Consider the following 15,898-nt stretch of genomic DNA (forward strand, 5'->3'; position numbering starts at 1 on the left):
AGCACATTAATGAGCATGCAATACGGCTTTCCTCAGTATGAAATCCTTGTCGACCCACTGGGCTGTCAGACTTGGCATGCTCATGGGGGCTGACATCACTGATCCAAATGTCAGTCGTGAAGCTAATAGCAGTGACACCCAGAGCAAGTAGCTCATGGATGTTCATTTCAACAATACTGTGTAACTCTGGTAGGGCAACATCTGGAAAAATAGCGCCTACTTGGTAATGTGTACCGGTGCTCGACCAGTCACGAAAGCCAACATCACCCACGACAGAGAACGGTTGATTGTCAAGGGCAATGAACACCATTATCTTGGCATGAATGGATTTTGCCTTTTTTGAGTTGTCTCGCTGAAATGTTCTTACTCTTTCAAAGGACTGCTTGACTTGTTGACTGCTCGATCCACACAGCAGACCTTGTGGGCTAGGTTAGGAATGCAGTGTAGCAACATGTCATCTACCTACTTTTTATATAGGTATGCACATCATCTTTGACATTGGTTTTGCACATCAGCGTTAAACTAGACATCGGACCAATGTTGGCATTTTTAGCTAATATCGTTTCATTCCGATATGCTTTACCGATATATCGTGCATTAGTGTATGTTATATATTTGTGTCTGTATTTTACACACCAACAAATGCAAAGCCTGTGGGCTATTTTCTGGCCAATTTCTTGCAATTCTTAATGTTTAGAGATTCAACCAGTGATTGTGTTCAGTTTCGTCTGTTAATTCTCAACGTCATGTGCTCGGATGACAGGCACTGACGGCTTCGTTATTGAAGGCATTGAAACAGAGAGCATGGGTTGGCGGCCTAGATACTACATATTACCTGTAATGCTGCCTCCTATCGATACATTCTATTGTGGTGGGGCAAGGTCCAAATGTGACATTACAAAGATGCCTCTGCTTTTATTGGTTGGCACGGTATTATGGGGTACAGTGCCTTCAGAAAGTTTACTTTTTCCACATTTTGTTGCTTTTCAGCCTGAATTGAGAATGTATAAAAATTGAGATTTGTTTTCTCATTTGCCTACACACAATACCCCATAATGTCAAAGTGGAATATGTTTGTTTTTATTTTACCCCCTTTTCCTCCCCTGTTTCGATCTTGCCTCATCGCTGGAATTCCCGAACAGATTCAGGAGAGGCGAAGGTCGAGTCATGCGTCCTCCGAAACATGACCCGCCAAACCGCGCTACTTAACACCCGCACACTTAACCCGGAAGCCAGCCGCACCAATGTGTCAGAGGAAACAGCCTCTAAACGTGTTTTCACTTTGTCATTATGGGGTATTGCATGTAGATGGGTGAGAAATCAATTTAATCCATGTTGAATTCAGGATGTGTAACAACAACATGTGGAATAAGTTAAGGGGTGTGAATACTTTCTGAAGGCACTGTACCTCATAATACCGTGCCAACCAATAACAGAGCAGGCATCTTTGTCATGTAAAGATTGGACCTTGCCCCACCACAATTGAATTGTTATATATACACGAGGCAGCATTACAGGGAATATGCCGTTTCTAGGCCGCCAACCCAGGCACTCTGTTTCAATGATGGAGCGGTCACCGGAACGCATGAATATATGGCGGTGGAAATGAAGCGATGATGATATACACTATAAAATAGACCATACACTATAATAGTGGAGGTCCCCATGCACTTACCTCAAATTCATATTTTTCCTAAATTCGCTGTATTGATATTCCTCTCCGTTACTTTTTGTATGGTCATTGGCAGCGTATACATAATCTCAATTTTAGCTTCAAGACGCCGGCAATTTGAAAAAACTAAAAAGTAGTTTGGCTTCTGTCTGCCCACCACGTTTGAATTGAGCAACAGGTGCCCACAATGTGTTCACACTTGTCGGAGCATCACTGAGCGCAATTTGGATCATTAACCTGCCACCAGCACAAAACCGGACGAGCACTCTCTTCTGATGCCATTCAGATCGCCGATGCGAGGATGAAGGGCTCACACTCGGTAAAAGGGCACCGCATCGCCATAGTAAGTATCTATTCTCTTCCAGAAGTCACCCATTTTAGTTAAAGCTGCAACGTGAAACTTTTTGGGTAACCTGACCAGATCTACATAGAAATAGAGTTAGATCTGTCATCATTGTCATCAAGTCTAGATCTGCAAGCTGTAGATCTGTTCAATGTGCGCTATTTCTATGCGTCCCATTCTTAAATTTCGTTTTTGTGTCTTGTACTTTTTTGTTTTGTAAACCAGCTGAAAATACAATATTTTGGGTTATGGAAAATCTATTTCACAACGATTTAGATGCTACAATGATTCTCCACACTACATTTGCGTGTTTTGTCACAAAGTCAAATTGGGCGAACTCTTTAAATTTTAGGAAATCGTTAATGACAATTGGCGCGAGAGAGAATATCTAGTCAAGATGGCAGTTAAGATAACGTTGAAGTTAGAGAATTTGCAAAAGTATCAATCGGGCTATTTTAAATGTATCAGGGTTCATAGTTTTTACTGTAAGCCAAGGTTGAGGTATTTGGAGACTTTCGAATTCTGTGCATAAATCAGACATTTCTGTGCGTCCTATTAAGAGAGACCCTCAATTTCGAAAACCTGTATTCGGCTACCCATACCGATGTCACATTCAAGTTTGAGTTGAAAAACCCGATGCTGTGTTTAAAATGAGCCCCCTTGCTCACACAGCACATACTGTAATTAGGCTACATCCGAACCTTGACACCATAAATGGGAGAGACTTTCACAATGAAGCCATTGCTTGACACCAAACGAGTCCATCCCTGACCAAGCCTTTGACAACCTTAGTCTGTTATTTTGGGGCACAACGTTGATTCATTGTCTGTGTGCATGACTTTGAAAGGCATTAAACTGCAAGTGGTTTAGCAGAATGAGAAACCACAGATGGGCCTTCTGAGGCTATCAAATAGGATCGTCTGTAACTATCACTTTTTAAATTATTTGTTTTGTGTGGGTTGGATTTATTTTGTTGCGAGAAGAAAATTAGGAGACCGAGTGAATCCGGAGGGCAGTGGGTTGTATTTGAACTCTGGTAGCCTAGGCTGTACATGACAGGGTCCACAGCATTAACTGTTGGACCACGCAGGCTACATGCTGTAGCCTACCTATCCCAATACGGAGTTCACATCGCTATATGGTCCTAGAAATTAAGATGCTCTGATTCTTAGGGCCTATTCCATAGAGCCAAATTGTCATGGTGGCCTACAGACTCCTCCTCAGTCTCATTGTACTGCACGTTGTGGGATTATATTTCACAATTGCCTTTTGTATGATCTTTTGAAAGGTTAGGAGAATCAATGTTCTTTCAGTTTGAGTTTTGAGCGTGTCCCAGTTTGCTCAGAGCTGTCAGAACTGGGGTATATAGAGGACAGGATTTCTTTTAGCCGGTATTTTTATATATTTTTAAGCCGATTAAATACAATTGACACCGGGCCAATTGTCCGGGAAAATGAAATGAATCCATTGCGAAATAATGCTTTTTAGCCTATTAATTGATGGAAAAAACAGTTGAAGGAATTACATTTGACCGGTCATGCTTATCGGTGTATATGGGTTCATTTGTATAATTCTGTGTAATTAAATTGCAGCGTGTGTGTATTTAATCGTTAAGTATCACAGATAACAGAGCCTCGGAGGGAACATCTGTTAGACAGCGCTTTGATAAGCCCAATCATCTTGCAACAATTCTAAATGCAATCGTGTGTTAAATATTTTTTGGGGGCCACTGTTAACATTTTTTTTATTTTTTTTATTTCTTTATTGGCTAATTTAAGTGCGCTTCCCCTTCACAATTCAAATGCATAAGTAAGGCAGGTTTCATCAGTGCATCACACACCACTTTGCAATGAGCTGGAGGCTGTATGCATTTTGAAAACCTATAGCTACTTAATTGTTTGAAACTTGAACATTTTACTACATATTATGAGGAATGTTTTTCCTTGCTTCAATGTAGCCTAGGCAAAAATCTGACCATATCCGTGGAGGAAATTATTTTGTAAGGACTTCCTTCCACATGCCATTGAAACCAGTAGCCTATTTCGCTCATGTTCTATTGGTTTTCAACTTTATTTTATTGTCTGATAGCCAACTGCACTGTGCGCATTGTTACGCTAATAATGTTAAGAAATTAATATTTGATCAACATATTTAAGCTAAACGTTCTTATCTATTGCATCGGATTCATTGCTTTAAAAAAAGAATGATGTAGCCCAGGCCTACTGGTTGTAAGAGTTTGGGATCTATCATCCAACAACTGTTCCAGAGTCTGTCTTTTTTATTTCTTTCGCAACAAGCTGACCATTAGTATAAAAAAGTTGACCTATTCTATGGGGGATATTAGATTGACATAGGCTCATAGGCGACGCGTCCATAAGGCTAGGGGAAGCTAATTAAATTGACAAAATTATATAGCCTAATTTAGGCTACTCTTGTCTATACAGAAATAAATAAAATAATAAAAAGGCTACTAAAGAATGATTTGGCCACAGAGGATAATTTAGCTTCCCCAAGGGGGGGGGGGAAGAGTGGATTGTTTTAAATGGCATTGCCTACAGTTGGAAGGAAATGAATCATGCCCTGCAAATACCAAATAGATTATTGTTGAGTTACGACTGTCAGTGATATTTAGAGGCCCAGCCAGGCATGTCACAATATATTTAAAAAATGCAATCGTGGGAAAAAGTTTGCAAAGCAAATGGCTGTAAAGAGAAGACAATGAAAATACTCATCTGTCTTTTAGTTATCAAAATGATCAACTTAATGGAACGAAAAACAGTAGGTCTATCTTATTGTCATCAACGGAGAGCATCGGCCATATCCCCGGTGAGTGCGCGTTGGTCATATTCATTCTTTATCATTGTTGTGCCACTTCAGTTTCGTTTTTCCTCCTCCAGTTTTGATGGCCGTCATATTCTATTGGTGTCTCCCCTTCTCTTAGGCCTGTTACATTGTCAAGGTCGTTTTCATTGATCTGTTTGTCATTGTCAACAGAGTAGGCCACGCTGTAATTTGACGTATTACAAAAAAAAAGTCTGATCATGTCCCCATTCCTATAAAGGAGTAGAATTGCATGACATTTTTTTTCCTGTGCAAAGAATGAAGAAACGTATCTGATATAGCCTATATCCCAGGCCTCTACGCTATACACGCTCAGCCATGCATAAGAACAATCTTGTTTTTGCGAACAGTGATTGAGATATATTATTGGCTTAAATGATGATTATCCAATCTACTCGTCATAATACAAATAGTAGGCTATTTTACTTAAGTCTGCAAATGCGATGATACATGGCATGCTTTACTATAAAGGTTTATGGTGAAAATGTTTCCCCAAACTTAACTCACTCTCCACCTATGCATAGGCTAGCAATGTAGCTTTTTGTTGCTCGTCTTGATGGCTGAGGAAAAATCCATGTGGACAGTTATTCTAACATCTTCAAAGTGCGTGGTAAAGACATGTCATTTCATCCTCGACGTGCATGTTCTGTTAAGATAAATGACCCGAATCTAAATGTGATTTTCAGTCCTTCTGAGCGCTGTGGGATGGACCCTCTAATCAAGTTGCGCACGCAATGCATATGTGTCTGGTGAATTTCTCACATCTCCGGTAAATGAAACCATATTTTCCTGACAGAAACCCTGATAGATGGTAAGCTACTTGGTTGCTGGTGTCATTAGCATTTAAAATGGGCCTAATCTGTGAGGAGGGGGAAAACGGGTACAACACAGTAGTTGTAGGCACAGAACTCTGTGCACACAAGTAGCAAAAATATTACCCCCCCCCCCATGAAGTGTTTTGTTTGTGTTTTTTGAACAGACACTGTCTTATGAAACACTTGGTCATAGACAAATAGAAAGTGTTGTGACTGAAAAGGAGAAACCACAGACTAAGGGGTTGTTTTCACAGCAGTAACATCCCAGCAGTGTGTCAATGTTGCGACAATGTTACAACGATGCTCTTTGTGTGTGCCTTTTAAATGTAGACTGAGGCTGAAGCGTTTGGCGTCATCTTATGTTTTCTCATTCAACAGTAAACCGGTTTCCATCCAACCATTTCATGCATAAAAAAGTATGCAGAGTTTATAGGCAGATGTAATAACCACAATACGTTATGAAATAAGTTATGTGCACGGTGATGAGCTTCATGCAAATGTCCAATAAATATTGATGGTAGGCTGTCATTTGAATGATGCTGGTGACATAAGGATAGGTGCTTGACCGTAATTGATTTTTTAAAAATATTTTTATCCATAAACTCATCAAATAACATTCCCTGTCCACTTTATCAGTGAACTGTTGTCTAGCGCATGCGCCAAAACCAGATCGGGCAAGTATGCCATTTATCGCAACAGTTTTTGTGACAAAACCATTCTGTAGAGTTGAAAATTGTAATATTTTCATCATGCAAACCATTTTATCCGCTTAAAATGGCAGTTGGATGGAAATGTGAAAATGTTTTTTTTTTTTTAAATGCAGATTTTACAATATTTGTATAAACCTAGCTACTGAAACCAATGCATGTCAACTAATCAGGGGTCGCGTTAGAGTTCAGAAATCTGCATTTTCAAAAAGCAGAGCTGCATTTCGTATTGAAAGTCTACAATTGTTTTGCGTCAATAGAGTGATCAGGGGCGTGCAACTATAGTCTTCCTTTACAGAAGATACAACACATTCAGCTGAAAATAGCTTCATTTTCATCACGTGACAACAAAGTACAACGCTATTTGGCTGGCTAGCCACACAACTAAGTGAGCTTACAATGAAATAGCAAGGTATTTTTTTGTTGTTGCCAAAAACGATGCATGGCCATCGTATTTCTAATGTTTATTATACAAAGAATGTAGCCAGCTACATTTCCAAATGTTTTGTTTAAAGTTCATCTTGCGTTTTACCAGAGACAAGTAGCTACATGTCAGAGGCTGTCTGCTAATAGGATTCCCGTTCCACATCCCAGTGGAGAAGAGCAACCGAAGCACAGCATTAGTTTGATGCTGAGCAGAAATGACAATACGAATCATTTTTAGATCTGCATTTACAAAACGCAGCAAGATATTTCTTAATGCTTTAAGGTGACCCCTGTTCATTGTAAGTCCAAACAAAATAATGACATTTCCCATGTAACCACATGTTAATACAATGTTTAGTTACATAAATATGAGGGTATATTGTTTACCCTGCAGGGCCCCATTCACTGTTGGCAGAGGGTTGAGATTGGTTTTGGTTGGCCCATATGACATGCTGGGCAGGAAAGGACAGCAGTGCCCAATTTGACCAAGAGGTCACAGCTAGAGGTTGACCGACACCGATTAATCTGCCATTTTTTTAATGTATATATATCTATATACACAGTTGAAGTTGGAAGTTTATATACACTTTAGGTTGGAGTCATTTAAAACTCGTTTTTCAACCACTCCACAAATGTCTTGTGAACAAACTATAGTTTTGGCAAGTCAGTTAGGACATCTACTTTGTGCAGGACACAAGTCATTTTTCCAACAATTGTTTACAGACAGATCATTTCAAATGGATAATTACCCCAAGCATGCTTCCAAAGTTGTGGCAAAATGGCTTAAGGACAACAAAGTCAATGTATTGGAGTGGCCGTGACCAAAGCCCTGACCTCAATCCCAAATAACTTGTTGGCAGAACTGAAAAAGTGTGTGCGAGCAAGGAGGCCTACAAACCTGAATCTGTTACACCAGCTGTCAGGAGGAATGGGCCAAAATCCACCCAACTTAGTGTGGGAAGCTTGTGGAAGGCTACCCAAAACGTTTGAGCCAATTTAAACAATTTAAAGACAATGCTACCAAATACTAATTGAGTGTATGTAAACTTCTGACCCACTGGGAATGTGATGAAAGAAATAAAAGCTGAAATAATTCTCTACTATTATTCTGACATTCCACAGTGGTGTAAAAAGTGGTGATCCTAACTGACCTAAAACAGGGAATTTATACTTGGATTAAATATCAGGAATTGTGAAAAACTGAGTTTATATGTATTTGGCTAAGGTGTATGTAAACTTCCTACTTCAACTGTGGAAATGTATGTATTTGTAATAATGGCAATTACAACAATACTGAATGAACAATGAACACTTATGTTAACTTAATATAATACATAAATAAAATCAATTTAGTCTCAAATAAATAATGAAACATGTTCAATTTGGTTTAAATAATGCAAAAACAGTGTTGGAGAAGAAAGTAAAAGTGCAATATGTGCCATGCAAGAAAGCTAACGTTTAAGTTCCTTGCTCAGAACATGAGAACATCAATGAAAGCTGGTGGTTCCTTTTTAACATGAGTCTTCAATATTCCCAGTTAAGAAGTTTTAGGTTGTAGTTATTATAGGAATTATAGGATTATTTCTCTCTATACTATTTGTATTTCATATACATTTTGACTATTGGATGTTCTTATAGGCACTTTAGTATTGCCAGCCTAATCTCGGGAGTTGATAGGCTTGAAGTCATAAACAGCACTGTGCTTCAAGCACTGCTAAGAGCTGCTGGCAAACGCAGTAAAGTCATTAATATGGTCAAATACGGAAACTCTAATTTAGAAAACAAAACGTTTATTTTTTCAGTGAAATACGGAACCGTTCCGTATTTTATTTAACAGGTGGCAACCCTAAGTCTAAATATTGCTGTTACATTACACAACCTTCAATGTTATGTCATAATTATGTCAAATTCTGGCGTTAATTACAGTCTTTGTTAGGAAGAAATGGTCTTAACACAGTTTGCAACGAGCCAGGCGGCCCAAACTGATGCATATACCCTGACTCTGCTTGCACTGAACGCAAGAGACGTGAGACAATTTCCCTATTTAATATTGCCTGCAACATTAATTTCTTTTAACTACATATGCAGATTTTCAAAAATATACTTGTGTATTGATGGTATTGATGGTTAGGTACATTTGTGCAACGATTGTGCTTTTTTTCCGCGAATGCGCAGGTAGCATCCCACCTGGCCAACATCATGTGAAATTGCAGAGCGTGAAATTCAAACTACAGAATTATACATATTTAACTTTCATAAAATCATAAGTCTAATACATCAAAATAAAGCTTAACTTCTTGTTAATCCAGCCGCGGTGTCAGATTTCAAAAAGGCTTTACTGCGAAAGCACATCATGCGATTATCTGAGGACAGCAACCCGCATACAAAAGCATGAAAAACATATTTCAACCAGGCAGGTGCGCCATGAATGTCAGAAAAAGCGATATAATAAATGCCTTACCTTTGATCTTCTTCTGTTGGCATTCCAAAAGGTCCCAGATACATCACAAATGGTCATTTTGTTCGATAATGTCCTTCTTTATATCCATAAACTCAGTTTAGCTGGTGCACTTCAGTCAATAATCCACCCAGTTTCCCACCATCAAAATGCATACAAAATGAATCCCAAACGTTACTAATAAACTTCCAAACAAGGCAAACAACGTTTATAATCAAACCTTAGGTACCCTAATACGTAAATAAACAATCAAATGTAAGACAGAGAATTGTTATTGTCTTTACCAGAGATAAATACCAAAGAACGCACTCTCTTCACTCGCTTGGAAACACTACAGCCAAAATGGGACCCACCTAGAAAAAATACAATTTCTGGCTCATTTAAAAAACAAAAACAGTTTGAAACTCTTTTTAAAGACTGTTGACATCTAGTGGAAGCCCTAGGAACTGCAATCTGGGAGGATTTCGCCTTAATAAAAGTGACAGCCATTGTGACAGCCAATAAAAGTGATAGCCTTAATAAAACTGACAGTCATTGAAAACAGTGATATGCTGACATTTTTTTGGGGATGGTTTGTCCTCGGGGTTCCGCCTGCCATATCAGTTCTGTTATACTCACAGACATAATGTTAACAGTTTTAGAAACTTTAGAGTGTTTTCTATCCATATCTTCCAATTATATGCATAATCTAGCTTCTGGGCCTGAGTAACAGGCAGTTTACTTTGGGCACGCATTTCATCCGGATGTGAAAATACTGCTCCCTACCCAAGAGAGGTTAAATCATCACCCGTTTAGCGAAGTTGAAGTAGGCTGTGATTCGATGATAAATTAACGGGCACCGCATTGATTACATGCAACGCAGAACAAGCTAGTGAACCTAGTAATATCATCAACCATGTGTAGTTTAACTACTGATATAAGTGAAGATTTAAAAAATAAAATAATAATGCTAGCTTGTGAAATTTGGCTTAAATCACAAGTTATATTGACTCTATGTGAAATAATAGGGGTTGACAGGATTTTATTTTAATGGCTACACCTTCCTCTGTTCCCTATACATACATCTGTAAGGTCCCTCGGGCAAGTATTACGTTTCAAGCACAGAATCCACTACAACGACCAGGGAGCTTTTTGAAAGCCTCGTATTGAAGGGCAGTAATTGGTGGATGGGTAACAAATCACACATTGAATATATCTTTAAGCATGGTCAAGTTAATAATTATGCTTTGGATGATGTACAGTGCATTCGGAAAGTATTCTGACCCCTTGACTTTTTCCACATTTTGTTACATTACAGCCTTATTCTTAAATGGATAAAAAAAAAAATCCCTCGTCAATCTACACAATAATGACCCCCATAATGACAAAGCAAACCGGGTTTGTAGAAATTTTAGCAAATGTATTAAAAATAAAAAACTGGTATCACATTTACATACAGTACCAGTCAAAAGATTGGACACCTACTCCATTCAAGGGTTTTTCTTTATTTCTACTATTTTCTACATTGTAGAATAATACTGAAGATGTCAAAACTATGAAATAACACATGGAATCATGTAGTAACCAAAAAAGTGTTAAATAAATCCCTCTGTGCTTAGACAGCTTTGTACACTCTTGGCATTCTCTCAACCAGCTTCAACTGAAATGCTTTTCCAACAGTGTTTGAGTTCCCACAAATGCTGAGCACTTGTTGGCTGCTTTTCCTTCACTCTGCAACTCATCCCAAATTATCTCAATTGGCTTGAGGCCAGGTCATCTCATGCAGCACTCCATCTCTCCTTCTTGGTAAAATAGCCCTTACACAGCCTGGAGGTGTGTTGGGTCTATGTCGTATCACTGCAGAATGCTGCGTTAGCCACTCTGGTTAAGTGTGCCTTGAATTCTAAATAAATCACTGACGGTGTCACCAGAAAATCACCATCACCCCTCCTCCTCCATGCTTCACAGTGGGAACCATACATGTGGAAATAATCTGCTTCTCACAAAGACACGGTGGTTGGAACCAAAAATGTCAAATTTGAACTTATCAGACCAAGAACAGATTTCCACCGGTCTAATGTCCATTGCTTGTGTTTCGTGACCCTAGCAAGTCTCTTCTTATTGGTGTCCATTAGTAGTGGTTTCTTTGCAGCAATTTGACCATGAAGGCCTGCATCACGTAGTCTCCTCTGAACAGTTGTCTGTTACTTGAACTCTGTCACACATTTATTTGGGCTGCAATTTCTGAGGCTGGTAACTCTAATGAACGTATCCCCTACAGCAGAGGTAACTCTGGGTCTTCCTTTCCTGTGTCGGTCCTCATGAGAGCCAGTTTCATCATAGTGCTTGATTGTTTTTGGGACTGCAGTTGAAGTGCAGAGTTCTTGAAAATGTTTCCGTATTGACTGACCTATAATTTCTCTGCTTGTTTGAGCTGTTCTTGCCGTAATATGGACTTTTACCAAATAGGGCTGACTTCTGGATCAAAGACTGCTCTCTCTGCTACCGCACAGCAAGCGGTACCAGAGCGCAAAGTCTAGGTCCAAGAGGCTTTTCAACCACTTCTACCCCAACCCATAAGACTCCTGAACATCTAATCAAATGGCTACCCAGACTATTTGTATTGCCCCACCCCTTCCTTTACGCCGCTGCTACTCTCTTATCTTTCCATAGTCACTTTAATAACTATACCTACATGTATATACTACCTCAACTAACCGGTGCCCCCGCACATTGACTCTGTACCGGTACCCCCCTGTATATAGTCTTGCTGTTGTTATTTTTCTGCTACTTTTTAATTACTTGTTACTTTATTTCTTATTCTTCTCTGTACTTCTTTAAACTTCATTGTTAGGGGCTCGTAAGTAAGCATTTCACTAAGGTCTACACCTGTTGTATTCGGCGCATGCAACTAATAAAATGTGATTTAAGTTGGATGGGGAGCGTTGCTGGACAGCTATTTTCAGGTCTCTCTCTCGAGATGTTTGATCGGGTTCAAGTCCGGGCTCTTCCTGGGCCACTCAAGGACATTCAGAGACTCCTGTGTTGTTTTGGCTGTGTGCTTAGGAACGTTGTTCTGTTGGAAGGTAAACCTTCGCCACAGTCTGAGGTCCTGGGTGCTCTGGATCAGGTTTTTGTCAAGGATCTCACTGTACTTTTCTCCGTTGACCTTTTCCTCGAACCTGACTAGTCTCAACAATAAAATATCAGTAGCAAGGCTAAATACAGTGGGTACCGGTAAAGAGTCAATGTGCGGGGGCACAGGTTAGTTGCGGTAATTTGTACATTTAGGGAGAGGTACTGCGACTATGCATGGATAATAAACAGAGTAGCAGCAGGGTAAAAGTGTGTGTGTGGGGGGGGGGGGGGGGAACAATGCAAATAGTCCGGGTAGCCATTTTGATTAGCTGTTAACAGAACCAGTTAAGAAACCTTTTGGACCTAGACTTGGCACTCCGGTACTGCTTGCCGTGCTATTTTGAGTCTGTTCAAGGTCTGTTTTCTGAAATAAGTCTGTTCTAGATGAGTTATTACAATGTGGGAATGTTTCTCTAGATGAGTTATTATACCGTGGGAATGTTTCTCTAGATGAGGTATTATGCCGTGGGAAGGTTTCTCTAGATGAGGTATTATGCCGTGGGAAGGTTTCTCTAGATGAGGTATTATACCGTGGGAACGTTTCTCTAGATGAGGTATTATACCGTGGGAAGGTTTCTCTAGATGAGGTATTATACCGTGGGAAGGTTTCTCTAGATGAGGTATTATACCGTGGGAAGGTTTCTCTAGATGAGGTATTATACCGTGGGAATGTTTCTCTAGATGAGGTATTATGCCGTGGGAAGGTTTCTCTAGATGAGGTATTATACCGTGGGAAGGTTTGTCAATGTCAAGTTTGTGTGCGTGCAGCCACATGCTCACTCGACTGCTTTGCTCATACTTTAATACTAATGACTTTTCAACGTTGTTCAAACATTTAGCAATCTCTACCCTCATTACCAGGCAGTGCTGATATGATTTACTCACCAGTGCTTTCTTACCCTTATGTCAACTTGTGCTAATGCCTGTATGTTTGTATCCTTTGCAATCCTTACCAATGATGATATGTCAACAGGAGAAAAAAAAACATCTAAATGGAATACTCTGAATATCACCATAGTGCATGATTTATGACCTGTGTGGTGGTGGGAGCATTCTCATGATTTCGCTAGCAGTAGGATTTGAGCGCAATTTCCAAAAATATAAGTTCTGTAGCTTTTGAAGGATGTCACTTTCTATTTTCTGAGCGACATTGACGGGGTGGATACGTAAGCTCCGCAAACCCGGTACCAGGCCCAAAACAACCGCTCCGAGTTTAACAAGTAAAAAAAACAATCACCTAACAGCAAGAACCTTACCATCTAGTGGTCAGAACCTGGTACCAGGCCCAAAACAACCGCTCCGAGTTTAACAAGTAAAACAATGATCACCAAACAGTAAGAACCTTACCATCTAGTGGTCAGAACCCAGGACCAGGCACAAAACAACCGCTCCAAGTTTAACAAGCAAAACAATGATCACCTAACAGTAAGAACCTTACCATCTAGTGGTCAGAACCTGGTAATATCAGGATGTAAGATGGTACATAATCCCAACCATTTCAATCCGGGGGGGAACAACATCCCCACGCAGCACAAACGTTGGACCCTCTGTGAACACACCGTGCTGCTGCAAAGTCCTTTGTCTTTTCTGTCAAAGGTCAGTTCAAACAGGTCCAATTTAGACTTTTCTCTGTTCTTTTCAACTGTTATGTCATGAAATGACCATGGCATTACAATTCCATTAACTGATTTGTTTTTCTAAGAATACATTACATAAGAAGAAGGAACAGTACTCTGAGCCGCAGCTCCATACTATGTGTCAAACATGTATGATTAAATACTTGTTGTTGGGGGGTGGGGGAGGGTGCGTGCATGGCTTTTTACCACATCTTTGGATTCCTCATATCTTGTTCATTGTTAGAAAAAAGTTTAGTCCAAATCGGACGTCAGGTACTATAATTAAGTAGTATATGAATCCTATCAATTAAACTGGGCAATTTGGGTGCCGTCAATTAGATTCATTTCTCAAGAGATCAAATTATATTTAAACAAAGTAATTTTTCCAGAATGCTTATGTTAGATTCTGTAGTTCGAAACTGATATGTCAGAACATTCTGAGATGGTGGGTGCCATTGCTTGCTGAAAGGACATGAAATGACCCAGATGTGACATGTGCCGGGAAGTGTTACCACAAGACCACGGCTCTACCCATAGTGATTGTTTGAATGCCTACTGATAAGTTCTGCTCTGACCAATGCCCTCTAGGCAAGGAACATTTTACCTTTTCTAGCTTTTGGCTTTTGATTGTGTCGAAGTTCTAAGCTGCTTTGCTGCTGCCTGTCTGCGCAAGATCAATGTCCCCTCTAGTCGATGTCCTTTGACACGTAACTTCAAATGACCTCTGAGAGACTTATCTTCTGTCCACAGCACACCTCGCACGCTGATGGGCGCAATGAGGTGACCACGCGACCCGGGCGCTCGGGCTCCCGCTGCCGGAACTCTATCGCCTCGTGTGCCGACGAGCAGCCGCACGTCGGCAACTATCGGCTGCTCAAGACCATCGGCAAGGGAAACTTCGCCAAGGTCAAGCTGGCACGCCACATCCTCACGGGCAGAGAGGTGAGACCCCATCAGACTCCGGAGGCACCTGTCATGATTGCTAGTGCATTATCTTTGTTTGTCTAGAAAATAATAGAGTAAAGTAGAATTGTTTGTACTTTATGGAGGAAGTTATTTTCACAAAGTTCGTTTGTGGGCTTTGCTAATGCCAGTCACCTCACCCTTCCTGTACCTGAATAGTCCAGGGGCAACGCACTGCACTAATCATAACAATAGTCAATGTAATTGCATTTTGTTCATTGGTGAAACAAACAAAATGCAAGTTAATGGCCTGAGAGTAATAGGGAAATTGAACTAGATATACTGTGCTTTGAATGCTGTAAACTAAACTTAATTAAGCAACAAACTAGAGGAACTGAAGCAAATTGTATTGAGACCCCCACCAGCCCCCGCAGTTCTCCTAGAGGCAGTGCTTTACACACTCTAGAATTGCAACTATGCATTCTGAGAAACACGTTTGTCATTGGTGGCCCGTTTACAGGCTTGCCAATTCTTGAGTCTTTAGGAGTGGTTGCTACAGGATTAATTGTTTTCCTTTTACTCTTTCTTGACAGGTTGCCATTAAAATCATTGACAAGACACAACTGAATCCTACCAGTCTTCAAAAGGTAAAAGAAAAACCCATTGTCTCCCTATTGAAACGTGCACATCCTTCTCCAACGTTATTTCCACATTAGTGCATTCTCTGGTTGTGGATGTCAGGGATATCATTAGGCCTTGCATGTAATATTCCCACTTTGAAAGCTGTATGCAGTGAAAAGCATTAGTAAAACACATTTTATGCCCTATATTCATTAGGTATTATAAAATCAGTCTTGTCTATATTGATGGAGGTGAGTGTATGGGACTTCCCTTCATCGAGTAGCCATTGAAACTATTTTTGTAGCGACACGCACAATTATAGCTAATTAATCTGATTTCCTATGAGTTCTTGACACCTTGTCATAGTGTGTGCTACACA

General features: G+C 40.0%; 1 protein-coding gene across 4 annotated transcripts in view; it reads left to right on the forward strand.

Annotated features, from left to right (window-relative positions):
• The window catches only part of LOC110521032 (MAP/microtubule affinity-regulating kinase 3), a 141,490-nt gene that overhangs the window by 6,996 nt on the left and 118,596 nt on the right, over positions 1 to 15,898 (forward strand). For all 4 annotated transcript variants that reach the window (XM_090232299.1, XM_090232300.1, XM_036975517.2 and 1 more), the window contains exons 2-3: positions 14,746 to 14,937; positions 15,492 to 15,545. In XM_090232299.1, coding sequence (XP_090088425.1) covers positions 14,746 to 14,937; positions 15,492 to 15,545 — 246 coding nt within the window. The remainder of the gene's footprint in view (positions 1 to 14,745; positions 14,938 to 15,491; positions 15,546 to 15,898) is intronic.

Source organism: Oncorhynchus mykiss, chromosome 4 (genome assembly GCF_057628025.1).
Source record: "Oncorhynchus mykiss isolate SJ-2025 chromosome 4, ASM5762802v1, whole genome shotgun sequence".
Taxonomy (NCBI): Eukaryota; Metazoa; Chordata; class Actinopteri; order Salmoniformes; family Salmonidae; genus Oncorhynchus; species Oncorhynchus mykiss.